Source organism: Delphinapterus leucas, chromosome 7 (assembly GCF_059928025.1).
Source record: "Delphinapterus leucas isolate spDelLeu-1000000601 "Yukka" chromosome 7, BTC_Dleu_Yukka2, whole genome shotgun sequence".
Lineage (NCBI taxonomy): Eukaryota > Metazoa > Chordata > Mammalia > Artiodactyla > Monodontidae > Delphinapterus > Delphinapterus leucas.
In genome coordinates, this window is record NC_143135.1 from 24057837 (window position 1) to 24080850 (window position 23014).

At 47.7% G+C, this 23014-nt stretch overlaps 1 protein-coding gene across 8 annotated transcripts in view; it reads left to right on the top strand.

Annotated features, from left to right (window-relative positions):
- ELF5 (E74 like ETS transcription factor 5) overlaps positions 1–20562 on the top strand; it is a 29770-nt gene extending 9208 nt beyond the window's left edge. For 4 of the 8 annotated variants that reach the window (XM_089914945.1, XM_089914951.1, XM_089914946.1 and 1 more), the window contains 5 exons: positions 7660–7893; positions 11357–11407; positions 16620–16688; positions 18550–18769; positions 19172–20562. In XM_089914945.1, the coding sequence (XP_089771071.1) occupies positions 7660–7893; positions 11357–11407; positions 16620–16688; positions 18550–18769; positions 19172–19268 (671 nt within the window). In that variant the 3' untranslated portion in view covers positions 19269–20562. The remainder of the gene's footprint in view (positions 1–7659; positions 7894–11356; positions 11408–16619; positions 16689–18549; positions 18770–19171) is intronic. The other 4 variants (XM_030762647.2, XM_089914952.1, XM_089914949.1 and 1 more) reach the window with 3 other exon arrangements.
- The last annotated feature ends 2452 nt before the right edge of the window (positions 20563–23014 follow it).

Sequence of the window (23014 nt, forward strand, 5' to 3'; positions counted from 1 at the left end):
AGAGTGGCCCAGCTTCCTGACATTCCCCGAGGGAGGAGCCAGGCTTTGGGCTGGCCCTCTGGCCCTCTGGACTTCAGAAGGAGCCGAGTGTCTCTGAGCTCATAAAGGTCAAGGTTGGGTGTGAAAATTTAGTCTCAAATGAGGACCCGGGCTCCCCGAGTCCCACTGGTGGGAGGAATGCCCTGCAGTGCCTTCTGTCTTTTTGTCACCCCAAGAGGTGACACATGGGTCTGAGTGTCTGCAAAAACCTTCTCTGAGAGGGATGCGTCAGGGGAGAGCCAGGTTCTCCTCCAGACACTGCTCCGCCATCTGTCCTAAGGTCCTTGCCCACCTCCCAGGAAATTCCAGCTTGAATTCAGGGTTGTCCCAATGGCAGCTTCCTGTTTGGGTCTGAGGTCAAGGGCTGGTGCTGGCATCCACCAGCCCCATGACCTTGGGCAGGTTTTCCCGAACATCTCTGAGATATGCTCTCCTCAGCTGAAACGGCATCCACCTCCCAGCGTTGGGAGGATTGACTGAGATTCCACATATAACGTGTTTAGCAAAGCACCTGGCCCTTGGCAAGCGGTCACTGTAGCCAGGACACCTCATGACTCCCTCACAGCTGGTGGATAAACAGCTTTCTCTCTGCTCGCTTCACTTTTCATATTGAACAAAAGCAGCCCGGGTCTCCATCTCAGCCTTTCCAATTCAGAATGTTGGCAGCTTAGACACTTTGAGACCAAAGGGAGAGAAAGGGAGAAAGAAATGATGTGCCCGCTGGATAAATGATGTCCGTGAGAGTGCAGGGAGGAATACGCAACCTAGCTGGGAAAACCAGCTGCTTACTGCCTCTTAACTGGCTTTAGCAGAGGGCAGCTGAATCTGTGTCCGGCGTGTGTTAGGTGCGCAGCATCTGGCCTGTCTTAGAAGCAGCACAGCCTGCTACACGGCAGGCTGGCGAGTGAGCAGTCACAGACTGCAGAATGTTCTAGAATATCATGCGCTAACCCTGGCCTTCCCTTCAGCTTTTAAAGTAAAGAATTACAGATACTGGAAAATGTTATCAAAGAGGGACGTAGAGGGGAAGTGCATAAATTTCACAAGCATGTGGTATTTTGAAGAGATTATTTCTCCAGTCAAGTCCCAGTCGCCAAGCATCTGACAAGCCATGGAATACCCTGATCTAACCCCTACTTTCTGGAACTCCATCCTGACCTTCACACACCCACACACCCCTCCCCTGATTGCCGAGGTGGCCAGGCCAACACTCAGTAGGCCTTGGCTTTCGGATCTTCCTTATACTTTGCGGCAGAGGTTGAGGCAGCTCTAGGGGTTCCCAGGAGGTCCCTCGGGGACCTGCAGTGACAGCTGAGAAGGACAAGCTTTAGGTCCCCCTCCCCACCTCCCTCCCTCACTTTGATTCGGAAGATATACAGCATAGTGGTTACTAAGGCTTGGCTGCAGGAACTGGAATCTGCCTGTATGACCTCCTCCTCGCTCAGCCACTTACTCGTTGTGTGACCTCAGGAAAGGATTTCACCATTCTTTGCCTTACTTTCATCATTTACTTTGTAAAATAAGCTACGTGATCTAGGACCTCATAGCATCATGTTGAGGATGACATGAGAAAACTCAAGGAGTGTAGCATGGTAACTGGCACGTACTAAGTGCTCAACAAATATGTTAGCAATGGGAGATTTTATTTGAAGACAGAACTGTTTCTTAAAAAAGAAAACAAGGTGCAAAACCCTGATCTTGGATATTAACAACCAGAGGATCAGGAAGAGAGGCATCTGGGTCTCACAGGGGCTTTTCTTAGGCAAGACTCCGGTTCAGGGTATAGAAGTTTGAGATCAGATATGAGAGAGAGTCTAGGAACTTCTAAATCGAAACCAGATAATGAAATACAAAATCATTGGAAAGCCTAAGGTGAGCCCCGTGGCGGTAGTCACACCCCAGGACACCCCCAAGGAGAGACCTCACCATCAGCCACCTCCGGCCTCTCCCACACGCATCCAAGCCTTTGGGCAGCTGTGGCCCCAGGACGGCTCAGGGCTTGGTGCTCTCTGCCCCTTTCTAACCACACTCCCATGGCCTCGGCTCTCTGCGGATACCCAGCCAGCCCTTCTCGTCTCTTCTCCACCCAGTTTCTTACACTGCTCCAGGCTTTTTTTTTCCATCTCATGGTCTAAATCATTCCACAGGCTTGGAAGAAAAGCCAAGAAGGACTATTGGATGGGGCTAGACCAGCTCAGGAGGGAAACCTAGAAGCAATATATCATTTCAGATCTCTCCTCATAAAGTCCTTCCTTTCAGTGACAAAGCCACAATCGATGGTGCCCGGTGCTATCCAGTCCACTCCCTGGCCTCTTCAGCGCTGTTCCAGGCAAAAGACTTTCCCAATTCCCAATGCTAATAAATCATGCTAATTGTGGTCCAGTCCGTCTAACTCAGGCCTCCTCTGACCCAAACTGTCTGCCTCACTCTCACTGAGTTTTGGGTTGCTTTGTTCTGCTTGTCCGTCAGCTAGACTCAGGCCCCGGTGGAGATGGCCTCATTTCCCTGAGAACAAATGTCATCCCAAAATAATAACTAATTACAAGTGACATATGGAAAGCTTCCTGTCGTTCAGATAACTGGGCTAAGTTCTTTACATGCATCATTTCTCTTCCATTTCGTAGCAAACTCCCTAAGAGGTAGGCACTATTATTATTCCTGTTTTATAGATGAAGGAGGCTGAGGTCCAGAGAGGTTAGGAAACTTTGTTAGGATTGCACAGCTAACAAGTTGAGGAAACGCAATTAACGTAGTGGTATGAGTAGCCCTGATATTAACAAGTATAAATGGGTGGTATTTAATGGGCACTTACTACCTGCCTGTCCTTTTCCAAGCACTTTCCACGTATTGATTCACTTAATCTTTTTAACAGCATTATGGGGTACGTCCTAGTATTCCCATTTTGCTGAGGGAGTGAGAACAAGAAACAGATGCCCTTGGAGACCCTCTTAGGGTCCCTAGGAGGCAGGACCACTAAGTGTGAGATCACACACCCGTTCAGCTTTTAGGGGGAATCCAAATATCAAGAGCCCTGGTTTCAAGTTCTAGAACAGTGATATTCAAGGAGCCTTCTGGGGCTAAGGAGGGGAAGCCATATAGTACCTTCCCCTAACTCCCAGCAAAGCAGCACTGCTTTTTTTCCAGAGAAGTTTCAATTTGAAGAAAATACTATTCGACTAAAAAAGTTTAAAAGCCTTAGCATGCCCGCTGTAAACAATAGCCCTGAAGGAGACAACCGTCCAGAAGCTTGTGAAGTTCTTCCTCACAAAGTCACTGCCAGGAGTGAGCCAGCCTTGGAAGAGTTTTGACTGACCCTCAGAGTGGTTTTTAAAAATTAAATAAGTCAGCACTTAAAAATCAAGAGATTTCACATAATATCTGGGCTTGGCAACACAGGGCCCACCTTCCTGCCTGGCAACAGCCAATTGGAGCCGGGCCACCACTGTCCACTTGGCATGAACTTGCCCATTCCCACTGTCCCCATCGGGGGCCACTTTGGGCACTGACATACGCTGCTGACCCTGTGGGAATCTGAGTGTGCCAGCCAGCTCCAAAACATAAGGCCTCCCTCCAAATTTCACTGCATCCCAGGTTATAGCACCGGTTGTGAGCATTTCCTCCCAGAATTGCTGAAAACTCCCTTTAGCCCCCTAATTCTTCTTCCCAATGCAGCTAGCCCTTAAACAAGTGTCCTGACCTACTTCCGACTTCAAAGGAGCTGGCCAAGGCTGCTGTTTAATCGTGGCCTGTGGACCTTTGGATTAAGTCTACCAGGTACAGGACATCATCCATACCCAACTGGTAAACATAGGCAGAAGGGCCTCATAGCTCAGCTTCTCCGAAAAGTCTAAATTATTTTGTGAATAGTAAGCACATCGAGGCAAACACTTTACACTTCCAGACAATACAACCTGTTAAAGATAACATATTCTCTGGGTGTATCACCCTGTCTTGTATTTTCCCTGAGTGCATCTCTTCCGAGTAGTGAAGGGGTCTCCGTGCAATACAGACACATACTGTATAAATATTTATATAAACTATGTGCATATGTTTTAATATATTTATATATATATATATATATATATATATATATATATATACACCTTCATTGGAATTGCTGAGTCAGTCTTCCAGATGTGTGTCCAGTCTGGTCCTTGCCAACCAAGAAGAGTGAGACAAAGGTGATGCAAACTTCCCACGTCCAGAGGCAGAAGAGTTGGTGGAGGCCTAACCCCCTGACCGACCAGCCGCGTGGCCTGAGTCACGTAACCTCTCAGAACTTCACTTTCCTCCCTGTGAAGTGAAGATAATAAGTGGCAGTCCCCTGGCTGGTCATTTCACCTCCGGAACACCCACAGGGGGCTAGGCGGGCTCTGCCCTGCTGACTCAGGGTGAAGAGGCAGAGCTGGCCACGCCCCTGTGGGACAGCAAGCCTTCCTGACAGGGGCAGTGAGCTGGGTCTTGAGGACGAGCAGCAATTACTTAGAGGACCGGAGGGGACCGCACCCTAGGTGACCAGAGGCGCCTGTGCAAAGACGCCAAGAGGCTTCCCTCTATGCTGGCGCTTCGCGCTCCACCTGGCCGAGAACAGCTACTTTGCTCGCGCTCAGGACGGACTCCGCTGGCGAGGAGAGCCTGCCGTGTTTTGCCCTGGCTCTGACCTCCCCCCGAGCCGCACACGAAGCCTGCTCTTCGGGGAAGCTGCCGAGGAGAGAGAGCCGAGAGGACGGAGGCTGCGCTAGCGACACCTTCCCAGGGTCAGTGACACTTCTCCGAATCCCTTAGGCCCTCGCTGGCCTCCAGAAACAACACGGCCGTGGCAGTCTCCCAGGGGCAAAGAAAATGACTTGGGGGTGGAAGAGAGAGGGGAGGGGCTCAGAGACTTGGCGCACGCTCTCCATGGAGAGAAATGAAGTGTGCCCTGCAAGGGCAGCACCCCGATAGGCATCTCCGGCGGGGCTCAGCTCGGGACCCAGGGAGGAAGAATTTCAAGGCTCATAAACATCTCTCGTGGGAATACCAGGGAAGTGGAGGCCCCGGGTTTACTCCAGCCAGAACTCGGCACGTGAAAGCACAGGCCAGAAGGGGGAAGGGCCGCCAGGTGTTCCCAGGAGACCCTGGCACCCCCAGCGGCTGATGGGGGCCCCTTCTCATCCAGCAGGTAGAGGCCACAATATCAGCCTCCACCATCCTGGCCGGATATCAACTCTTAGACTCACACACATATAGAATTCTGATTAAAACCCTAAATTTAAACAAACCTGAGATCTGGGACCTGGGACCCTTTGCGTCAGTGCTGGCACCTGGACAAACGAGTCCTCCAACAACAAAATACCAAGGAAAGACATTATGAGGGACTAAAAATAACTGCAGGTACATGCAGTTGGGGCAAATGATGAACAATAAGATACAAAAAGGCCAAAATCCAACTGCCACTTCTGAGGCGCCAAAGCAAAAGCAGGGTCCTGTGCGGGATGTCTGCGCTCAGCTCCACCAAGGGGGTGGCTAGGCCGCCCCTCCCGCCTGACCCACCAATTCGCCCCACCCTCCCCCCGTTTAAGGGACCAGGTTGACCCTCCTCGGGGATCAAGCAAGGGCACGTGTTTCTTGTTCTCACTCCCTCGTGCTGCAGCACGAGTCCCAAGAAAGCCTTGCCTGAATTCCTCGTCTGGCCTCTTATCAATTTCTATTGAGTCTACAGCAAACCTAGTGTTCAAGTTTGACCTCAATCCACTTCACGGTGGGAAAAGAGATTTCTGGAAGGCCTCTACGTTTTAGGGGGAAATCCGAGGAAGTAGAGCTGATGTAGATCAGGGCATATAGCAGCCTGGCCAATACACAGGGGGTGCTTAGGGGCAGAGAAGCCATCTCCCGCCTGGGATTAGAAGCGCCACAGTTCCTTTGGGGACAGGGGCAGCCAATGCAGCATTTAAAGGGGGAATCATAACAGCCTCGCTGCCGTGCACTGTGGGGTGTAACTCGTGAGGGACACTTTCTGTCATCCACACAGCATGAGCCAGTCACCCCTGCCTGCCTCTGCTCCCTGCCTTTCTCCTCAACCCTTCTCCTTCTCTCTGGCTCTGTGTCTGCCTCCACTGTCTGATCTCTTCTCTCTGCTGACCTCTGAGGACCAGCATGATGGAACGGAAAGAGTAATGGCTTTCAAGTTCAGACTGGGGTTCACATCCCACCTTTACCCCACACTGGCTGTGGGATCTTGGGCAAGACCTCCATGACCTTCAGTCTCCTCATCTGTGACCTCCTGGGGGACAGGGACCAAACCTCCCATTCATCATGAATTTTCAGATCAAAATTTGTTGCTTCACAAATAGAAGGTATTCAGTGGTAATCTTCTAGACCCTGTTCTAAGTACCCTAAATACTTTTACATGTATTAACTCATTTAATCCACAGACCAACCCTATGATGTAGGTGCTATCATTGTACCCATTTTACTGATGAGGAAACTGAAGCTTTTTGAATGAATGAATGAGCACAATGGCAATGGCAAGAACTGTTTATGTCAAAGTACCTGACCAAGGACCTGGTACCTCACATCTTCCATAGCAGATCTGCCACCCTTTTGGTTTCTCCTGGCATTGGGACAGTCTGTTGAGCACCCATCTCTGCCCCTGGGTTAGGCACAGCCTCCTCTCAGCCTCCCAGACAGGATGGCACACACCTCTGTCTGGGGCGTAGGGGCCTTCACTGAAGGAGTGAAGGGAATCTGCCCTCTGGATAGAAATTCCTCAAAACAGCACCAAAAACACAAGAACAACAATACAACCAACGCTTCCACCTCCCCCTTCCCCTGGAGGAGCGTGCTCTGGTCATCCAAGGTCTGCCAGATGCTTGGGCAACATTTCAGCAGCCCAAGGCCCTCAGCACAAGATGCCCAGGGGCAGCACACAAACCTATAGCCAGTGCTGGTCAGCTTTCCATAACAGCAGAGGGAATCAGATCAGCCTCGGATGGTGCCTGGCACACCACAGGCATTTGTTTTGGTTGACCAAACATTTTGTTGAGGTTTTTCTGTAAGATGGTGTGGAAAAACCCGAATGAACTTTTTGGCCAATCCGATAATAAGTATTGAATTGATTGATAACTTTCTATGCACCATATAGTTTATAGGCGTTAACCACAAACTCCAGAACAGCCCTGTGAGTGGAGCATATTATCCCCATTTTACAGATGAGGAAACTGAGGCTTAAATGTCTATGGATCTTGTCCAAGTAGAAAGCAGCAGAACCAGGATTTGAACCCAGGCCTGTCAGGCTCTAAAGGCTATGCTCTTGATGTGCTGTTGTCTGAAACCAAATACCTGAAGGGACTTTTTCTTTCCTTCTCCCCTAGTTCCCCCCTTTCAAGGAGCTCCCTAGCCAGGACCAGGTCTCTCGCCCCGTCATTCCCTCTTCTGCCAGTAAGGCCACTCGTAGGATCCAGTCCCCTCTGGTTTTCGCTTCAGGACAGAAGGTGACCAGGACCCCAGCAGAGCAACCCAGGGCTGGAGGCCCCTTCAACTCATTGGACAGAGGATGATGTTAGTAAAACGAGAGCCTCCTTTGAGGGACTTCTAATCCTCTCCTGGCTGTCATCCCTCACTTGTCTCTTCCTGGTACAGCCTGTGACTCCTACTGGCCGTCTGTCCACCCTGAGTACTGGACGAAGCGCCACGTCTGGGAATGGCTCCAGTTCTGCTGCGACCAGTATAAGCTGGATGCCAACTGCATCTCCTTCTGCCACTTCAACATCAGCGGCCTGCAGCTCTGCAGTATGACACAGGAGGAGTTCATCGAGGCAGCTGGTGTCTGCGGGGAGTACCTGTACTTCATCCTCCAGAGCATGCGCTCACAAGGTCAGTGCCAAGAGGGCTGGGCTTTGAGGACAGGGACCCGGTGTTGGGACCAAATGACCTCTGAGGTCCTTCCCTACCATATGACTCACATGGCGAAATTTTATTAGCTGCAACTCTCTGTTAAACCAAATCCCCTGCTAACCAGACCTTTCTGTACCCAGAAGCTCTAGCATGCTAGAATCAGAGATTGGAGGTAAAACGGAGTGAGTTACAAGGAAGCAAGCTGAGTACAATTTTTTAAAAAAAGAAGAAGAAAGAAAGAAAAAGAAAACTAAAACACGTTCAAGGACCGCCCAGGAACCAGGCTGATACAACAAACTATTATGTTCATAAAGATTGTTAACCATAAAGGGTGGACAAAAAGAGGAGGCTTCTGCTTGACATTTTATTAAGCAGAAGGAGAAGAAAATTAACTAGACCCTTTCCCTTCCCTGTTTCCAGAGGAGTCCGACTAATTGCCATTTCCTTTTATCACATTCCTAATGGTCAAGGATCGAATGGCCGCAAGGTGGCCCCAGTAGCATTATTTAACAGCAACATGCCCTGCCAGAGTAGAATGTTGCTGGACAGGTTTTTTAAACCCGGAAGCATTTTTTGAGAACATACAATTCTGTATCCCCATATCACAGAGAAAGGAACTGAAGTCCTGAATGGTTAAGTGACTTCTCCAAGGTCAACAGGGCTGATTCATGGAAAGTCAGTACAAAGCAAGGACTGTGAGATCAGAAAGACCTTTGCTCCAACCCTGGCTCTCACACTTCGGAGCCGCAGGACCTCTGGCAAATGGCTTAACCTCTCTGAATCTCCACTGTCTCGCCTCTGTGGTGGGGTTATGATACACCCTCCCCGGGCTTCTTGACAGGATTCAGTGAAACATTATCTGGCACAGCAAATAAGGACGCAAATACAATGAATGGCAACTGTTTTTGTCATCATGAATATAACCAAGAGGCAGAAATTTTAAAAAAATAAAGAAACACATCTCAGCTGAATTTTAAGAAAGACCTTTCTAAAAGTTAGCACCTTCTTTTAAAAAGGCAGCTTCAGGGGACTTGCCTAGTGGTCCAGTGGTTAAAACTTCGCCTTCCAATGCAGGGGGTATGGGTTCGGTCCCTGGTCGGGGAGCTAGGATCCCACGTGCCTTGCAGCCAAAAAACCAAAACATAAAACAGAGGCACTATTGTAACAAATTCAATAAAAGCTTTTAAAAAATGGTCCCCATCAAAAAAAATCTTTAATTAATTAATTAAAAGGCGGCTTCAAAAGATACCTAAGGTGGGAAGCTCCCCGTCACTGGAGATAAGCAAGCAATCTAATAGCCCCCTGCTTGATGGCGGTGCCGTGGCAGGGATTCCTATTTGGGCGGAAACCCACGGAGTACCTTCCAGCTCTATGATTCTTTGCCCTCCTCTTGATCTCCCCCATCACGGGTGCCTGAGAGCAGGAAAGCTAAGGATGGGGGTTCTCAGGCACTGCTTGGTTTCTGCCCTGGGAGCCATAGCCCCCTGGGGTGAGGAAGGGACAAACAGACCTGCTGTCCACTGTTATCCAGTCTCTGCTTGATTATCGCCAGTGACAGTGACCTGCCAGGAGTAGTGGCCTCCACTCAGCAGGCCTTCCCTGAAAGGAGGCAAGTCTGAGCAAATCACAGAGGCTCAGGGAGGAGCTGGGGGCTCCATTCAGAACCATCCCAAGGGGACAGCCTTGCACGAGAACCCCAGGGCCACAGAGATGAGTATTCCATCCTGAGAAAAGATTCAGCTTGGTACCGCCAGCCTCGGCAGAACGTCAAGTCAATCACGTTTGGTCTTCAGGCCCAGCAGTCCCTGTGCTGGGATCTCCCACCTCGGGCGCTTCCATTCCTGGCAACTGTTACATCAAAAAATACCTATCCCTGGTCCCATGACCTCAAAGTCTGTGCAGAACAAATAAGCTAAAATCCAACTGTTTTTTTAAGCAGGCCACAAGTTGCCTCTTCTTATTCTAAGGAATCCCTGGAGTCACAAAGCTACCTCCAATGGTGGACATTCAGGGACTCTATGAGCCAGGGCGGTTATCCTGTTGATCAGTAAGATGATCTACTCCATCAACCTGCTCTGTCCTCAAATCCCTCCTTTAATGTTCCTCAGGCGAGAATGTATACAGTGATTGAAATACATGTATTGTGACCAAAGTTTCCAGTGTCCCAATTTGGCCAGGACACGGTGTCTTCAACCATTATCCTGTCTTTCATTCTCAAAAGTGTCCCTGTTTGGACAATAAATTGTATGTTATCTAGTTATTACCCAGTTTAGGCTTTATATTACCCCATAGATGAGGGCTCTGGAAGAAAATGACACAGAACAAGTTTTAGCAGGGAGAGGAGTTAAAGGGGGCTCTAGGCCCAGCGTGCTGTCTGGCTCAGCAGGTGTTGCAGTAGGATTGAAGCACGAGGACCCTGGTCGCTGGAAGGCGAAGTCGGCCGGAGAGGTGCAGGGCAGAGGGCAGACTCTCCCAGCACAGGAGAGGAAGATCCCCTGTCACCCCCTCCTGTTCTCGGGAAGAGGGAAGAGAGTGCGTGGCTGACCAGAACCAATCATTCCTAGAACCAACGGCCCTAGGAATCAAGTCACAACTCTGCCCTGTTCCTGTCTTCTCAGTAAATGGAAACTAGTCCTCACATTGGACACCAAGTTAGAAAGCAGGTGTCGTTTGGCCTGTGCTGCTACGTGAAAATGTGATCTGAAACTCTTGATTCGCCTCACTCTTCAGAGACCGCCAAGGCCCCGACCGTCTCCAGACTCCTTTAAATCCTCATGTCGGGTTCTGCATTTCTTGCAGCCTCCCGTGTCCATTTTTCTCTTTGACCCGCATGTAACAGACGTTCAAATCCCCAAGGGATTAGAGATCACATCCCAGATCATAGATTCCGAGAGCCAACAGGGAGGGCAAGGGTGTTTCTGTCACATGTTGCCAGTAAGGAACACGAGCCTGGAGACAGAGTGACTGGGCAAGTCTACACGGGGGTCAGTGATTCGGCCCAGCTCAGAGCCCAGGCCTCCTGATCCCAAGCCAGAACTCACTGTCAGTGCCCACTCAGAAAAGCCTAGAAGCTGCTGGGATGCGTGGCCCAGGGCTCTCTCCAGGTGGCCTTTAAAAACAAGGAGATTGAGGAATTTCTCGGTGGTCCAGTAGTTAGGACCCGGTGCTTTCACTGTTGGGGCCTGGTTCGGTCCCTGATCAGGGAACTAAGATCCAACAAGGCTCGCAGGGCAGCCAAAAATAAAACAAGGAGATTACATCTCTCAGGGGTGGCTTCAGGGTGGCCCTATAAAGGCCAGGTGGCCTCCAAGTTTCCTTCTGAAATAAAAGTACCCTGCAAAGGGCACAGTGGCTCCCCTTCTCCCCAGTACCTCCCCTCGTGACCTGGCTGGGGAAAGCAGGATTGTATGCCATGGTTTGTGGATTTCTTTTTCTTTCCCAGGTTACTCCTTTTTTAATGACCCTGAAGAGACCAAGGCCACCATCAAAGACTGTAAGTAACTGAGGTCAAGCTGCCCAAGGCCGTGTTGAGGCTATTGTTGGGCACATGGGCTTGAATGATGCTCTTGTGGGACCACACTCAACGTCTGATGACCTGAAACAGTAAAGGCTAGAAGAAGATGGCAGGAGAAACACGGTGGACAGAGCAAGTCTGTGGCTTCCTTAACCTCCCCCAGGCTCAGTTTCCTTGTCTATAAAATGGTGAGACACCTGCTGGGTTGTGAGGAGTTCAGGTAACAGCACATACAAAGCGCCTGGCCTGTGCCAGCAGCGTAGATGCTCCAAATACTGGTACCCTTTAGCAATAATAATCATAATTACTAACCATTAGAGGCCTTGTGGTTGATAATGTCTACAAAGAATCTGAGCTCACTAAGCAGGTCACGTTTATAATTATAAGGTAATGGAGGATCTCAGATGGCCTTGTTGATTCTGAAAATTAACACTCACGGTTTCACTTGTGCAGATGGAGAAGGCTTAAGAAAAGGAACTTTGGAGCTTTCATTTTTTAGAGATGATGATGGTTGCTCTTAGTTACTGAGACCCACGCCAAGGTCCTGGCTCAGGGGCCTGGCCAACTAGGACAAAGTAGCATCCTGGGGCTTCAAGCAGTGTTCCCATTCATCTTAAATAGCTCTAAGATTAATAGCTACTGTTAGTGTTTGTGAAGCCCTTACTATGTGCCCAGCGCGGTGCCAGGCCAAGTATTCTACCTACATTAACTTATTTAATCCTTATGATAACTGTGCTAGATCGTAATGTTATCCCCATTTGTATCTGAGGAAACTGGAGGTGCTGTAACTCACAAGTTACAAGTTATAAGTCAATGCCGAGCAGAGATTCCAACTCATCTTCTCAAAGTCTATGCTCTTATATCCTGTGTCCTTCACCACATGCCCACAGGTGCACACACACATGCACGCATGCTCCAAGACCCTGCTGTTCACTCTGCTGTCCACTCAGTTGAGACCTAAGACTCAGGACTCCTCTGGGTCTGGGCCCAGCTCCACAATGGTTCAGAGAACAGGAGATTTTCAACTTAGTACCTGCTGAAGGGGCCCAGGCCCGACAAGCTAGGAAACTGTCAGAACTGGCCCAAGTGAAGTACCCCAGCCCCTCTGCACTTGATGTCTCCTGTCCACACCCTCCCCACCTCCACCGCAGAAGCACCAGAGGACAAAGCTTACGGGCTGGCTTTGCTGCCGGGCATCTCCGGCTCCTGGGAGGCTCTATGGCTGGACTGCGAGCATCATGGGGACGTGCGTGTGATGAGCTCGATTGAGAAACTGCCACGCCAGCCTCCACCCAGCTTCTGGAGGACAGCGGACCAGGATTTCAATCAACGACTGAGAACATATCCTTTGGCCACATTTTAACAGTCTCCAGTTTCAAGGCAACCAAACCTCTCCAAATCCCACAGACAGCAGAGAGCCCAGGCCATGTCCCCACTCGCCCTGCGGCAGGCACAGCCCAGCTGCAGGGGCACATTGAAGATGAAGATCGTTGTGAGACAGGGAGCTGCCCCCCCAGAACACTGTGGAACTCCGGAGAGAAGTTTGGGGTGGGGTTCAGGGTACCGCTGCTGCCACCTCCTCAGACTGACCTTGGGGACGTTTGGATCTGGGAAGCTGCCTCAATGTGGCCACGCACTGATGGCTTCAGCCCCTGTGCCCCCACTAACACCCTCACCCACCACCCGCCAAGCAAGACCTCCAGCCGAGCCGAGCCGTGACTACACTCAAAGCCACCACTGAGGAGTAGGAACAGATAAAACAGGGTTATTTATCTCTGGCAAGACCCACAAGGGGAAACTCCCACCATCCCCACAGCCCTGCCTCGTGCTGACCCATCCTGTGTTCATCTCATCAAGCCAAATCTCTTCCATCCAAAGCACGTGGAGAAAGCATCAAAATTAAAAGGGTGACTCTTCCATTTCTTGCCACTTTGGCATTTCAGAGAAAGCTTGTTGTCTAGTCACCAGTTAATAATTCGCCTGTGTTTGTCTTGATGACTCCATTTGTTGTCTCTCTTCTTAAAAGATTAAATTAAAACAGTGGCCAGGTCTTCTCTGCAGGTGAAGCCGCAGAGCGTGACATTGGATCAGATAGGAGGGCAGAACCCTTTCTCAGTCTTGATCAACCGACCGTCAGCCCTGCTCACCTGCTCACCTGCATTCACCTCTCTCTACCTGGCGGCAACCCCACTGTCAGCTGATCTCACCTGAGCATTCACTGTGGCTTGGCCCGTGTGCATGGGCCCGTTTTCCCACATCAATACAATCCCAGGCTGTAATGTAGGAAAGGGTGGAGGAGAGGCCGAAGGGACCCCGAGAGTTGAAGTCACGCATTCGTGTCATTGTTTGTTCCAGAGAATGATGCACGGCATTTATTAGGGCTGAGGGCCCTGATGCCGGACTGTTCACATGCGATCTCAGCTCCGACGTCGGGCAGGCATATGACCTGGATCGTGCTCCCCAGACATCGCCAGGGCTCGCTCCGTTCTGCTCAGGCATCTCCTTGTCCGAGAGCTTTGTCTGTTCGCTCTTATTACAATTGCAACATCGCTCAGCCCCTTCACCATGACCTCTATTCTCCCACCCCGCTTCATTCCTCTCCATGGCATTTATCACCAACTGAAATAGGCCGTGTTTGTTCACTGGACATTCCTTCCCACTTGGGTGCAAGTCCCCTGAGAGGAGAGCCTGGGACCTGTTTCGTGACATCCTTCCCATGCCTGCTACAGAGAGTACACTGTGTCTCAGCACTCGTGAGCCCGTGAGTGAAGGACCTCCAGGGAGACGCCCAGCCACCTGATACCTCTGTCTTCTTATACGTAAAGTGGGAGAGTAAGAAACGTGCATCATAAGGGTGGGTGAGATTGGGTGAGCACCTGGCAGTAGCAAACACTCAACAAACTTTAATAATTATTCTTTAAGTATCTATTGAACACCTGCCATGAAAGACATGCTGAAGCAGGAATTGTGAACATCTGCTTTGAAACGGAACTGCTGTGGGTTCAAGTCCTGGCTCCACCTCTCTGGATGAAATTCTTAAACTCTGTGGGCTTCAGTTGCTCCTCAATAAATGGAAATAGCGATTATACCACACAGGGTCGTGGCAGGTATTAAATGAGATACTGTATGTGAAGCCCTTACAAGCACTTGGCACTTAGTAAGCACTCCTTTAATATCAGCTGTTAGTACACATGAACAACGGACGAGATGGACCTCTACGGTAGAGGTAGAAAGGGACCAATGCTGGAACACTGAGGAACACGCAGGCGCTATGGGACAGAGAGGGCTCTAACCCAGAGGGTGAGTTCCGAGAAGACTTCCTGACGAGGTTTTGTGAAGGTGGGGTCACCTGGGTGGAAGTGGGGAGCGGGAAGCACGTGCAAAGGAAGCAGGAGAAAGTCAAGCCCCATTGGGACCATCTGACCCAAAGGAGGGACGAAGTTGGGGAGCAGCAAGAGATAAGCCTGGAGAACTGGGTGGGGGTCCATGTGTGAAAGGCCTGACTAACGTGGCAGCCTCTGCGCAGGACATCACAAGGTACCACTGCAGGATGTCACGCCAGGGAGTGACAAGACCCACTGGCACTAGACAGGCCCCCCCTGGGCAGTGGTGTGGTACACAGGACACCATTCCCTCCGTGGACAGCATACGTATTCTGTCATTCAGTATTTATAGCATCATGTCCCTACAGCAGGGAAGGTGAGTGGAGTGCAGCGTGGTGGCCGCTCCACAATACTTACTGAGCACCTACTATATGCCCAGCACTGTGCTAGGTGCTGGGGGATACAGGTGGGAACACAAATCCCTGCCCTCTAGTGGGGAAAGTCAGCCAGCGAGCAAAATAAATAAATATATAATATGTTCCATGGTGACGAATATGACAGCAAAAAATAAAACTAGCACATGGAGTGTTGAGTAGGGTGAGCGTGTGCAATTCCAGCTCAGGCAGTCAGAGAAGGCCTCGCTGAGAAGGTGACTTTGAGCAAAGATGGAGATGAGGGCGTGAGCCCCTGGACATCCAAGGGAAGAGCACTGAGGGCAGAGGGAGCAAGTGCCCCAAGGCGGGATGTGCCCGTGAGTTTCAGAAGGAGCCGGGAGGCCAGTGTGGCTGGAGCGGGCTGAGCAAGTGATGTGGGGGTAGGGAGGGGTGATCTGGTACCGCCTTTTCTTTTTTAATCATATACACTTTGCAGCGACCTGAGTGTCTCAGACTTACAGCGTGATTTCTAGTTTAACTCGGCCTTGAGGTCACGCCTTGCTTTCTGCTCTTCATAAGCTCTACTCTCTTTGCTTTTACCTGTGTCCCTTCTAGTGTGTTCTCCACACACTAGCCAGAGGGATCTTCTTAAAAAGTAGACCTTGTTAAAGTCCTAAGTCTTCGCTTTACTCTTTGAATAAAATCCCACGTCCTGGGCTTCCCTGGTGGCGCAGTGGTTGAGAGTCCGCCTGCCGATGCAGGGGATGCGGGTTCGTGCCCAGGTCCGGGGAGGATCCCACATGCCGCGGAGCGGCTGGGCCCGCGAGCCATGGCCGCTGAGCCTGCACGTCCGGAGCCTGTGCTCTGCAACGGGGGAGAGGCCACAGCAGTGAGAGGCCCGCCTACCACCAAAAAAAAAAAAAAATATATCCCACATGCTTACCATGTGCCCACGTGACCTGCCGGCAGCCCGGTGCCCCTACCGCCACGCCTGGGCACCCCACGGGCCTGCCTGGTCGCCACCCTTGGCTTTGCACATGCTGCTCCTTCCCTCTGGGACACCCTCCCGCCTCCTGACACCAGCGTGAGTGTCTCCCTTCCAGGAGACCCGCCCTGGCCACCCCATCTACAGCAGGTGTTTTCCTCCACCTCGTTCTCTATCTAAGGCCTCCTTCCCTCATAACACTTAACTCAGTGGCGATTTGTGTTTCACTTGTGTTTTCCTTGCCCAATAGTCCTTAACCTCCAGGTGAGCAGAGACCAAGTCTGTGTTGTTCACTTTCTATCTCCAGCTCAGAGCCCAGAACCTGGCACACAGTAGGGCCCCAGTGTTGAATACAAACGCTCCTTAAACCTACTAATTATTCCCAAAGAGCCCAGCACGCTGTCTCCTACCACAAAGGTGTTCAATTAATAGTTGCTCATTTGGTGTGATTTGAGGTCGGAACGTGGTCTCCAGCTTCCTTCCTACAGCTGTAAATCACTCTGTTGCAGACGCTGTTTCCAGTTGCTTGAAAACAAGTGGCATCAAAAGTCAAGACTGTCACAGTCATAGTCGAACAAGTAAGTGTAAGAGATGCCATCTGTCATTGGTAATTTCTTAAAACCATTCATGAGACAAAGTAATCTAACAAGCTTTGAGACTCAGTGTTTGAGTGAGTCCCGTTATTTCCCAAAGAACATAGCAGAGAAATTGATGATTACTGTTATAAGTGTTATCAAAATCCAATTTCTTTCTTTTTACTTGGAAATGGTATTAGGAGAATTAAAGTAATGTTCTAACCATGTTAAATTTCTGAATAAAGGTTTGTTTCTCCTGGTCTACTGTGAATCCTTCTCACTGAAGTACTCAGGGATGATACTAAAGAAACCCCATGAGTTGGCAGTTCTGTTAGCTTTCCCAGAACTAAGATCTACCCAGGACAGGGTCGAGCCTGCTGGGCTTGGTTCTAGCCATTTAACATGTATTAAAGCATAATCCTCTAACCTGTGCTATGAGGTAGGTACTCTTATTTTGACTTTAAAATAATGCACAACATGGGAGTTGCGAGTTAAGTTTTTGGGGGGCAAAATGAGGACTGCAGCCCGGGAGACAGCGGTTCAGGTAACTCTGAGAAACTGCCCCAAGGAGGCGAGGGGAGGAGCCAGGAGATACAGGAGTTTTGCAGCAAAGAGCAGGTAATCGGAACGTCAGAAGAGTATTGATTTTTGCTTTTTGTTTTTCTAACATCTTCATTGGAGTATAATTGCTTTACAATGGTGTGTTAGTTTCTGCTTTATTACTGGGCATGTCCCCTGAGAAAACCATAATTCAAAAAGAGTCATGTACCACAATGTTTATTGCAGCTTTATTTACAATAGCCAAGACATGGAAGCAACCTAAGTGTCCATCGACAGACGAATGGATAAAGAAGATGTGGCACATATATACAATGGAATATTAGCCATAAAAAGAAACGAAATTGAGTTATTTGTAGTGAGGTGGATGGACCTAGAGTCTGTCATAAAGATTATTGTTCATTAAAGACAACCAAATGTCTCAACTTAAGGAATTCAGCGCTTTTCTAGGTATGAGAAGATGCAAGAGTCTGGGCTCAGTGAAATCATTCCTTTGATATGCACCTCAGCTATCTGGGGCCAGTATCCTGTATTTTCACATCCTGAGTTTCCTCAGGGCTCGCCTTAGGGAGTGGCTGCAGTCTGATGGCTGCTAAATGGCAGGGATCCTTTTCAGCCCTGAGTCGCCTCAGGGCTCACAGGCTCACGTTGGAGGGTTGCAATCATTGATGACTGTGACATCTTTTGTTTATTGATATGGCAGGAAATATTCCATTTGTAAATATTCCATTCCATTTATAAATATTCCATTTATCACTTACTAACCCATTTTAGAGAGAAGATAACTAGAGAGATTTGGTTACAGAGCTAGAAGAGGTGAATTCAGGACCCAAACCCAGCCAGCCAGGCTCCAGAGCAAGCCTTAACTATGATACAATGGAACAAGAGAAATACCAGTTTTTCATGCAAAACATAATGGTAGGATTAGTCCAGCCAGACAGTTGTAGCTATGGGATCTCAGTACAACCACACTGCTTTTCAGAAAGAAGAATGGAAACGTCATTCGACTGTCATTTCATTAATTCTGTAGAATTAGTTGGTAGTTCCATCGAGCAGGGAAAGTTCGTGAGCCAGTGTTGCTGGTCGATGTAAATAGGATGTCTCTGTGTGTGTGTTGTAATTACTTTAGTAGAAGAGGACATTTCACAGCTAGGTATGGTTCCCAGTAGAAGAAGACATTTCACAGCTAGGTATGGTTCCAAGTAGAGCGCTCGGTCATCACTTTGGGAAATAACCATGAAGGAGCATTTCTCATGGGTTCATGAGAAGTTGTACAACTCTTCAATTTTTCTGTTTTAATTTTTAGCTCACTTTTTTTCCTTCCCTAAAGGCCTCCAGAGCTCTCACCTATGGGAATTTGTGAGAGACCTGCTTCTATCTCCTGAGGAAAACTGTGGCATTCTGGAATGGGAAGATAGGGAACAAGGTATTTTTCGGGTGGTTAAATCAGAAGCCCTGGCAAAGATGTGGGGACAAAGGAAGAGAAATGACAGAATGACGTATGAAAAGTTGAGCAGAGCTCTGAGGTAAGTGAACAGCACAAAATGCCGTGAGCCTTCAGGCAGAGTTATATAAAAAGTGTCATGAGACAACACTTCAGCTCTTAGGTACAGGTGGGATTAGGGTTTGTAAACTGACACGCCGTCCTTTCCATTCTTGGCAGTGTTCCCCGGGGATCACTCTGAAGCCAGGCTATCAGACACACACACACACACACACACACACACACGTTTTGAACCAGATGTGGTGAGGTTCGCTCTTCAAGATGACTGGGAAAGGTTTAAGTGTAAGTTGATAAGAGGGTGTGAAAATACCAGGGTAACCAAAGACCAGCCTGTCACCTAGGAGGAAAGAGGAACGTGTTTATGCGCTGTTGTTTTCCCAGGGTATGAACCCTCCTCACGTCCCTCTTCTGCTGTCTTTCACAGGTACTACTATAAAACAGGAATTCTGGAACGGGTCGACCGAAGATTAGTATACAAATTTGGAAAAAACGCACACGGGTGGCAGGAAGACAAGCTATGATCTCCTCCATCATCAAGCTCGTTTTATGGATTTCTGTCTTTTAAAACAATAGATTGCAATAGACCTTGAAAGTTCACTTTTTTAAAAGCCTGCAAACGTGCTGATAAAATTTCTCCACATCTCAGCTTACATTTGGATTCAGAGTTGTTGTTGTCTACTTGGGGGTGATGACAGCAACCCTTAAGAAATTCCTTTTTTTTTTTTTTTTTTTTTTACCCGAGGGGAGGAGGGATGATCTTTTGTGGTACCCGGATCAAACATCACTTCCCTAATGAAGAGTTGCAGAACCACAATGCCCTTGCTATTGCTGCTGCTCAGAGAAAAAGGATCCAATTCTGCCATTAGAGGCTCATCCGGTGCTCCCATTCCAAAGGCTCAAAAGTTTTCACATAGTTAACTGTGGCAGCTCACAAAGCAAAAAAGAAGTGATTAGTTTGTAGTTAATATAGTAGGACGGGGTGAGATGTGGGTAAGACAAACATACTGTAGATTTTAAATTGTTAAAGTCAAATTCCATAGAAAAGTTTCTTAATTAGTAAAGGAGCTAAGCCATCAAGCTGGTACATAACTGGATTTAGCATAGGTTAATAGCGAGTTTCTTAACCAGAACATCTTTTTAGCCACTCAGCAAAACTCCCATGGCCATCCTTCTGCAGTAACACAAAATTAGGCACATTCTTAATTCTGACTGAGTGTATTCCCCCTCTTCTCCTAGGTGGGAGGCATCAGATGTGCAAAGAGTCGACAGACGCTTACATCAATTTCCAAATCACCTCTGTTTCTATGATTCAAGTTGTCAACACAATAAAATCGTAATTCATTGATTCTGTCTGTGGGCAAGACGTTACACCTTTATAGAACAGGGAATGTCTTGATGGCTCTATAATGGCCAATTAAATTATGAGCCTCTTGTTTTGTCTTCCCACCCGATGAGTATGCAAGCTCTAAAATGCATATTTCCTTGACAAAATTAGCGACGTTGGATATACACCAGTGAATGTTCACAAGTTAAAGTATGCACTGACATTTTCTCATCAGTCACTGGTAGGTGAGCCATTAGTGACCTCCAGCTGGATGGACTGCCCCTAGAACTCCTTCCCCAGAGCAGGAAGCCTCATGTGATGAGGCACTGAACGACAATACAGGCTGAGGGCCTCCATCTTAGAGTTTCACGTCAAAAGTAACTTGTTTTTTAAAAATGTGAATGACTGTAAAATAGTCTATTTTTTAGATTCATGTGTTTTCCAGGTGGATACAGTTTGTAAACAATGTGAATAAAATATTTAACATGTTACACTGTCTCCATATTGTTCAATTTAGCAAGGCCGACTCAGCAAATATTGACAACCTATAAAACCTTTGATGACCCTTCCATTTCCTAGCATTTAGGAGATGGAGATTCCTAGAGAGCCCCAAAATATGCAAGAAATATATGAAGTAATCCTCCCCACAACCTTTCTATCCTAAGACAGAGGCCCGCTCACAAGATGGAAGGCATGGTCCAGTGGGTCCTACAGCTATATTTTTGTTTGGTATGCACACACACACACACACACACACTTTTTTTTTTTTTTGCTTGTGTTTTGAGGTTTTGTTTTGTTTCTTATTTTGAATTAGTTGCCTTATTTAAAAATCAGGAGATTTACAGACAAATCCAGATTACCAATTTCTTTTTGAAAATCACATCTGGTACCACTACTTTCTCAGTGCCTGTCGCAGTAATTTCCTGGACCTGAGTGGAAGAGCATTTGGTCACCACTTCATGCTGCCTCAGACGCTGAACTTTGTTCTTGCACTGTTGTGGTTGGTTTGAGGGGTTTCTTTGTTTTTTTCTTTTTGATACAATTTTTAAAGGTTACACTCCATTTACAGTCATTACAAACTATTGGCTATATTCCCCATACTGTACAGTACATCCTTGTGGCCTATTTTATACCCAATAGTGTGTGCCTTCCCCTCCCCCATCCCTATCTTGCCCCTCCCCCACCAGCAACCACTAGTTTGTTCTCCATATCTCTGAGTCTGCTTCTTTTTAGTTATATTCACCAGTTGGTTGTGTTTTTTAGATTCCACATATAAGGATAGCATACAGTATTTGTTGTTCTCTGACTTATTTCACTAAGGATAATGACCTCCAAGTCCATCCATGTGGCTGCTAATGGCAAAATTTCATTCTCTTTTATGGCTGAGTAATATTCCATTGTATATATGTACCACATATTCTTTATCCATTCGTCTGTCGATGGACGCTTAGGTTGCTTCCATATCTTGGCAATTGTAAATAATGCTTCTTTGAACATTGCAGTGCATGTATCTTTTTTATTTTTTTAACATCTTTATTGGAGTATAATTGCTTTACGATGTTGTGTTAGTTTCTGCTGTATAACAAAGTGAATCAGCTACATGCATACATATATCCCCATATACCCTCCCTCTTGCATCTCCCTCCCACCCACCTTATCCCACCCCTCTAGGTGATCACAAAGCACCGAGCTGATCTCCCTGTGCTATGCAGCTGCTTCCTACTAGCTATCTATTTTACATTTGGTAGTGTATATATCTGCATGCCACTCTCTCACTTCGTCTCAGCTTCCCCTTCCCCTTCCCCGTGTCCTCAATTCCATTCTAGACATCTGCGTCTTTATTCTTGTCCTGTCCTAGGTTCCTCAGAACCTTTTTTTTTTTTTTTAGATTCCATATATATGTGTTAGCATACAGTATTTTTTCTTTTTCTGACTTACTTCACTCGTATGATAGAATCTAGGTCCATCCACCTCACTACAAATAACTCAATTTCGTTTCTTTTTATGGCTGAGTAATAGTCCATTGTATATATGTGCCACATCTTCTTTATCCATTCCTCTGTCGATGGACACTTAGGTTGCTTCCATGTTCTGGCTATTGTAAGTAGTGCTGCAGTGAACATTGTGGTACATGACTCTTTTTGAATTATGGTTTTCTCAGGGTATATGCCCAGTAGTGGGATTGCTGGGTCATATGGTAGTTCTATTTTTAGTTTTGTAAGGAACCTCCATACTGTTCTCCATAGTGGCTGTATCAATTTACATTCCCACCAACAGTGCAAGAGGGTTGCCTTTTCTCCACACCCTCTCCAGCATTCACTGATTGTAGATTTTTTGATGATGGCCATTCTGACTGGTGTGAAGTGATACCTCATTGTAGTTTTGGTTTGCATTTCTCTAATGATTAGTGATGTTGAGCATCCTTTCATGTGTTTGTTGGCAATCTATATATCTTCTTTGTAGAAATGTCTATTTAGGTCTTCTGACCATTTTTGGATTGGGTTGTTTTTTTGATATTGAGCTGCATGTGCTGGTTGTATAATTTGGAGATTAATCCTTTGTCAGTTGCTTCATTTGCAAATATTTTCTCTCATTCTGAGGGTTATCTTTTCGTCTTGTTTATGGTTTCCTTTGCTGTGCAAGAGCTTTTAAGTTTCATTAGATGCCATTTGTTTATTTTTGTTTTTATTTCCATTACTCTAGGAGGTGGGTCAAAAAGGATCTTGCTGTGATTTATGTCATAGAGTGTTCTGCCTATGTTTTCCTCTAAGAGTTTTAGAGTGTCTGGCCTTACATTTAGGTCTTTAATCCATTTTGAGTTTATTTTTGTCTATGGTGTTAGGGAGTGTTCTAATTTCATTCTTTTACGTGTAGCTGTCCAGTTTTCCCAGCACCACTTATTGAAGAGGATGTCTTTTCTCCATTGTATACTCTTGCCTCCTT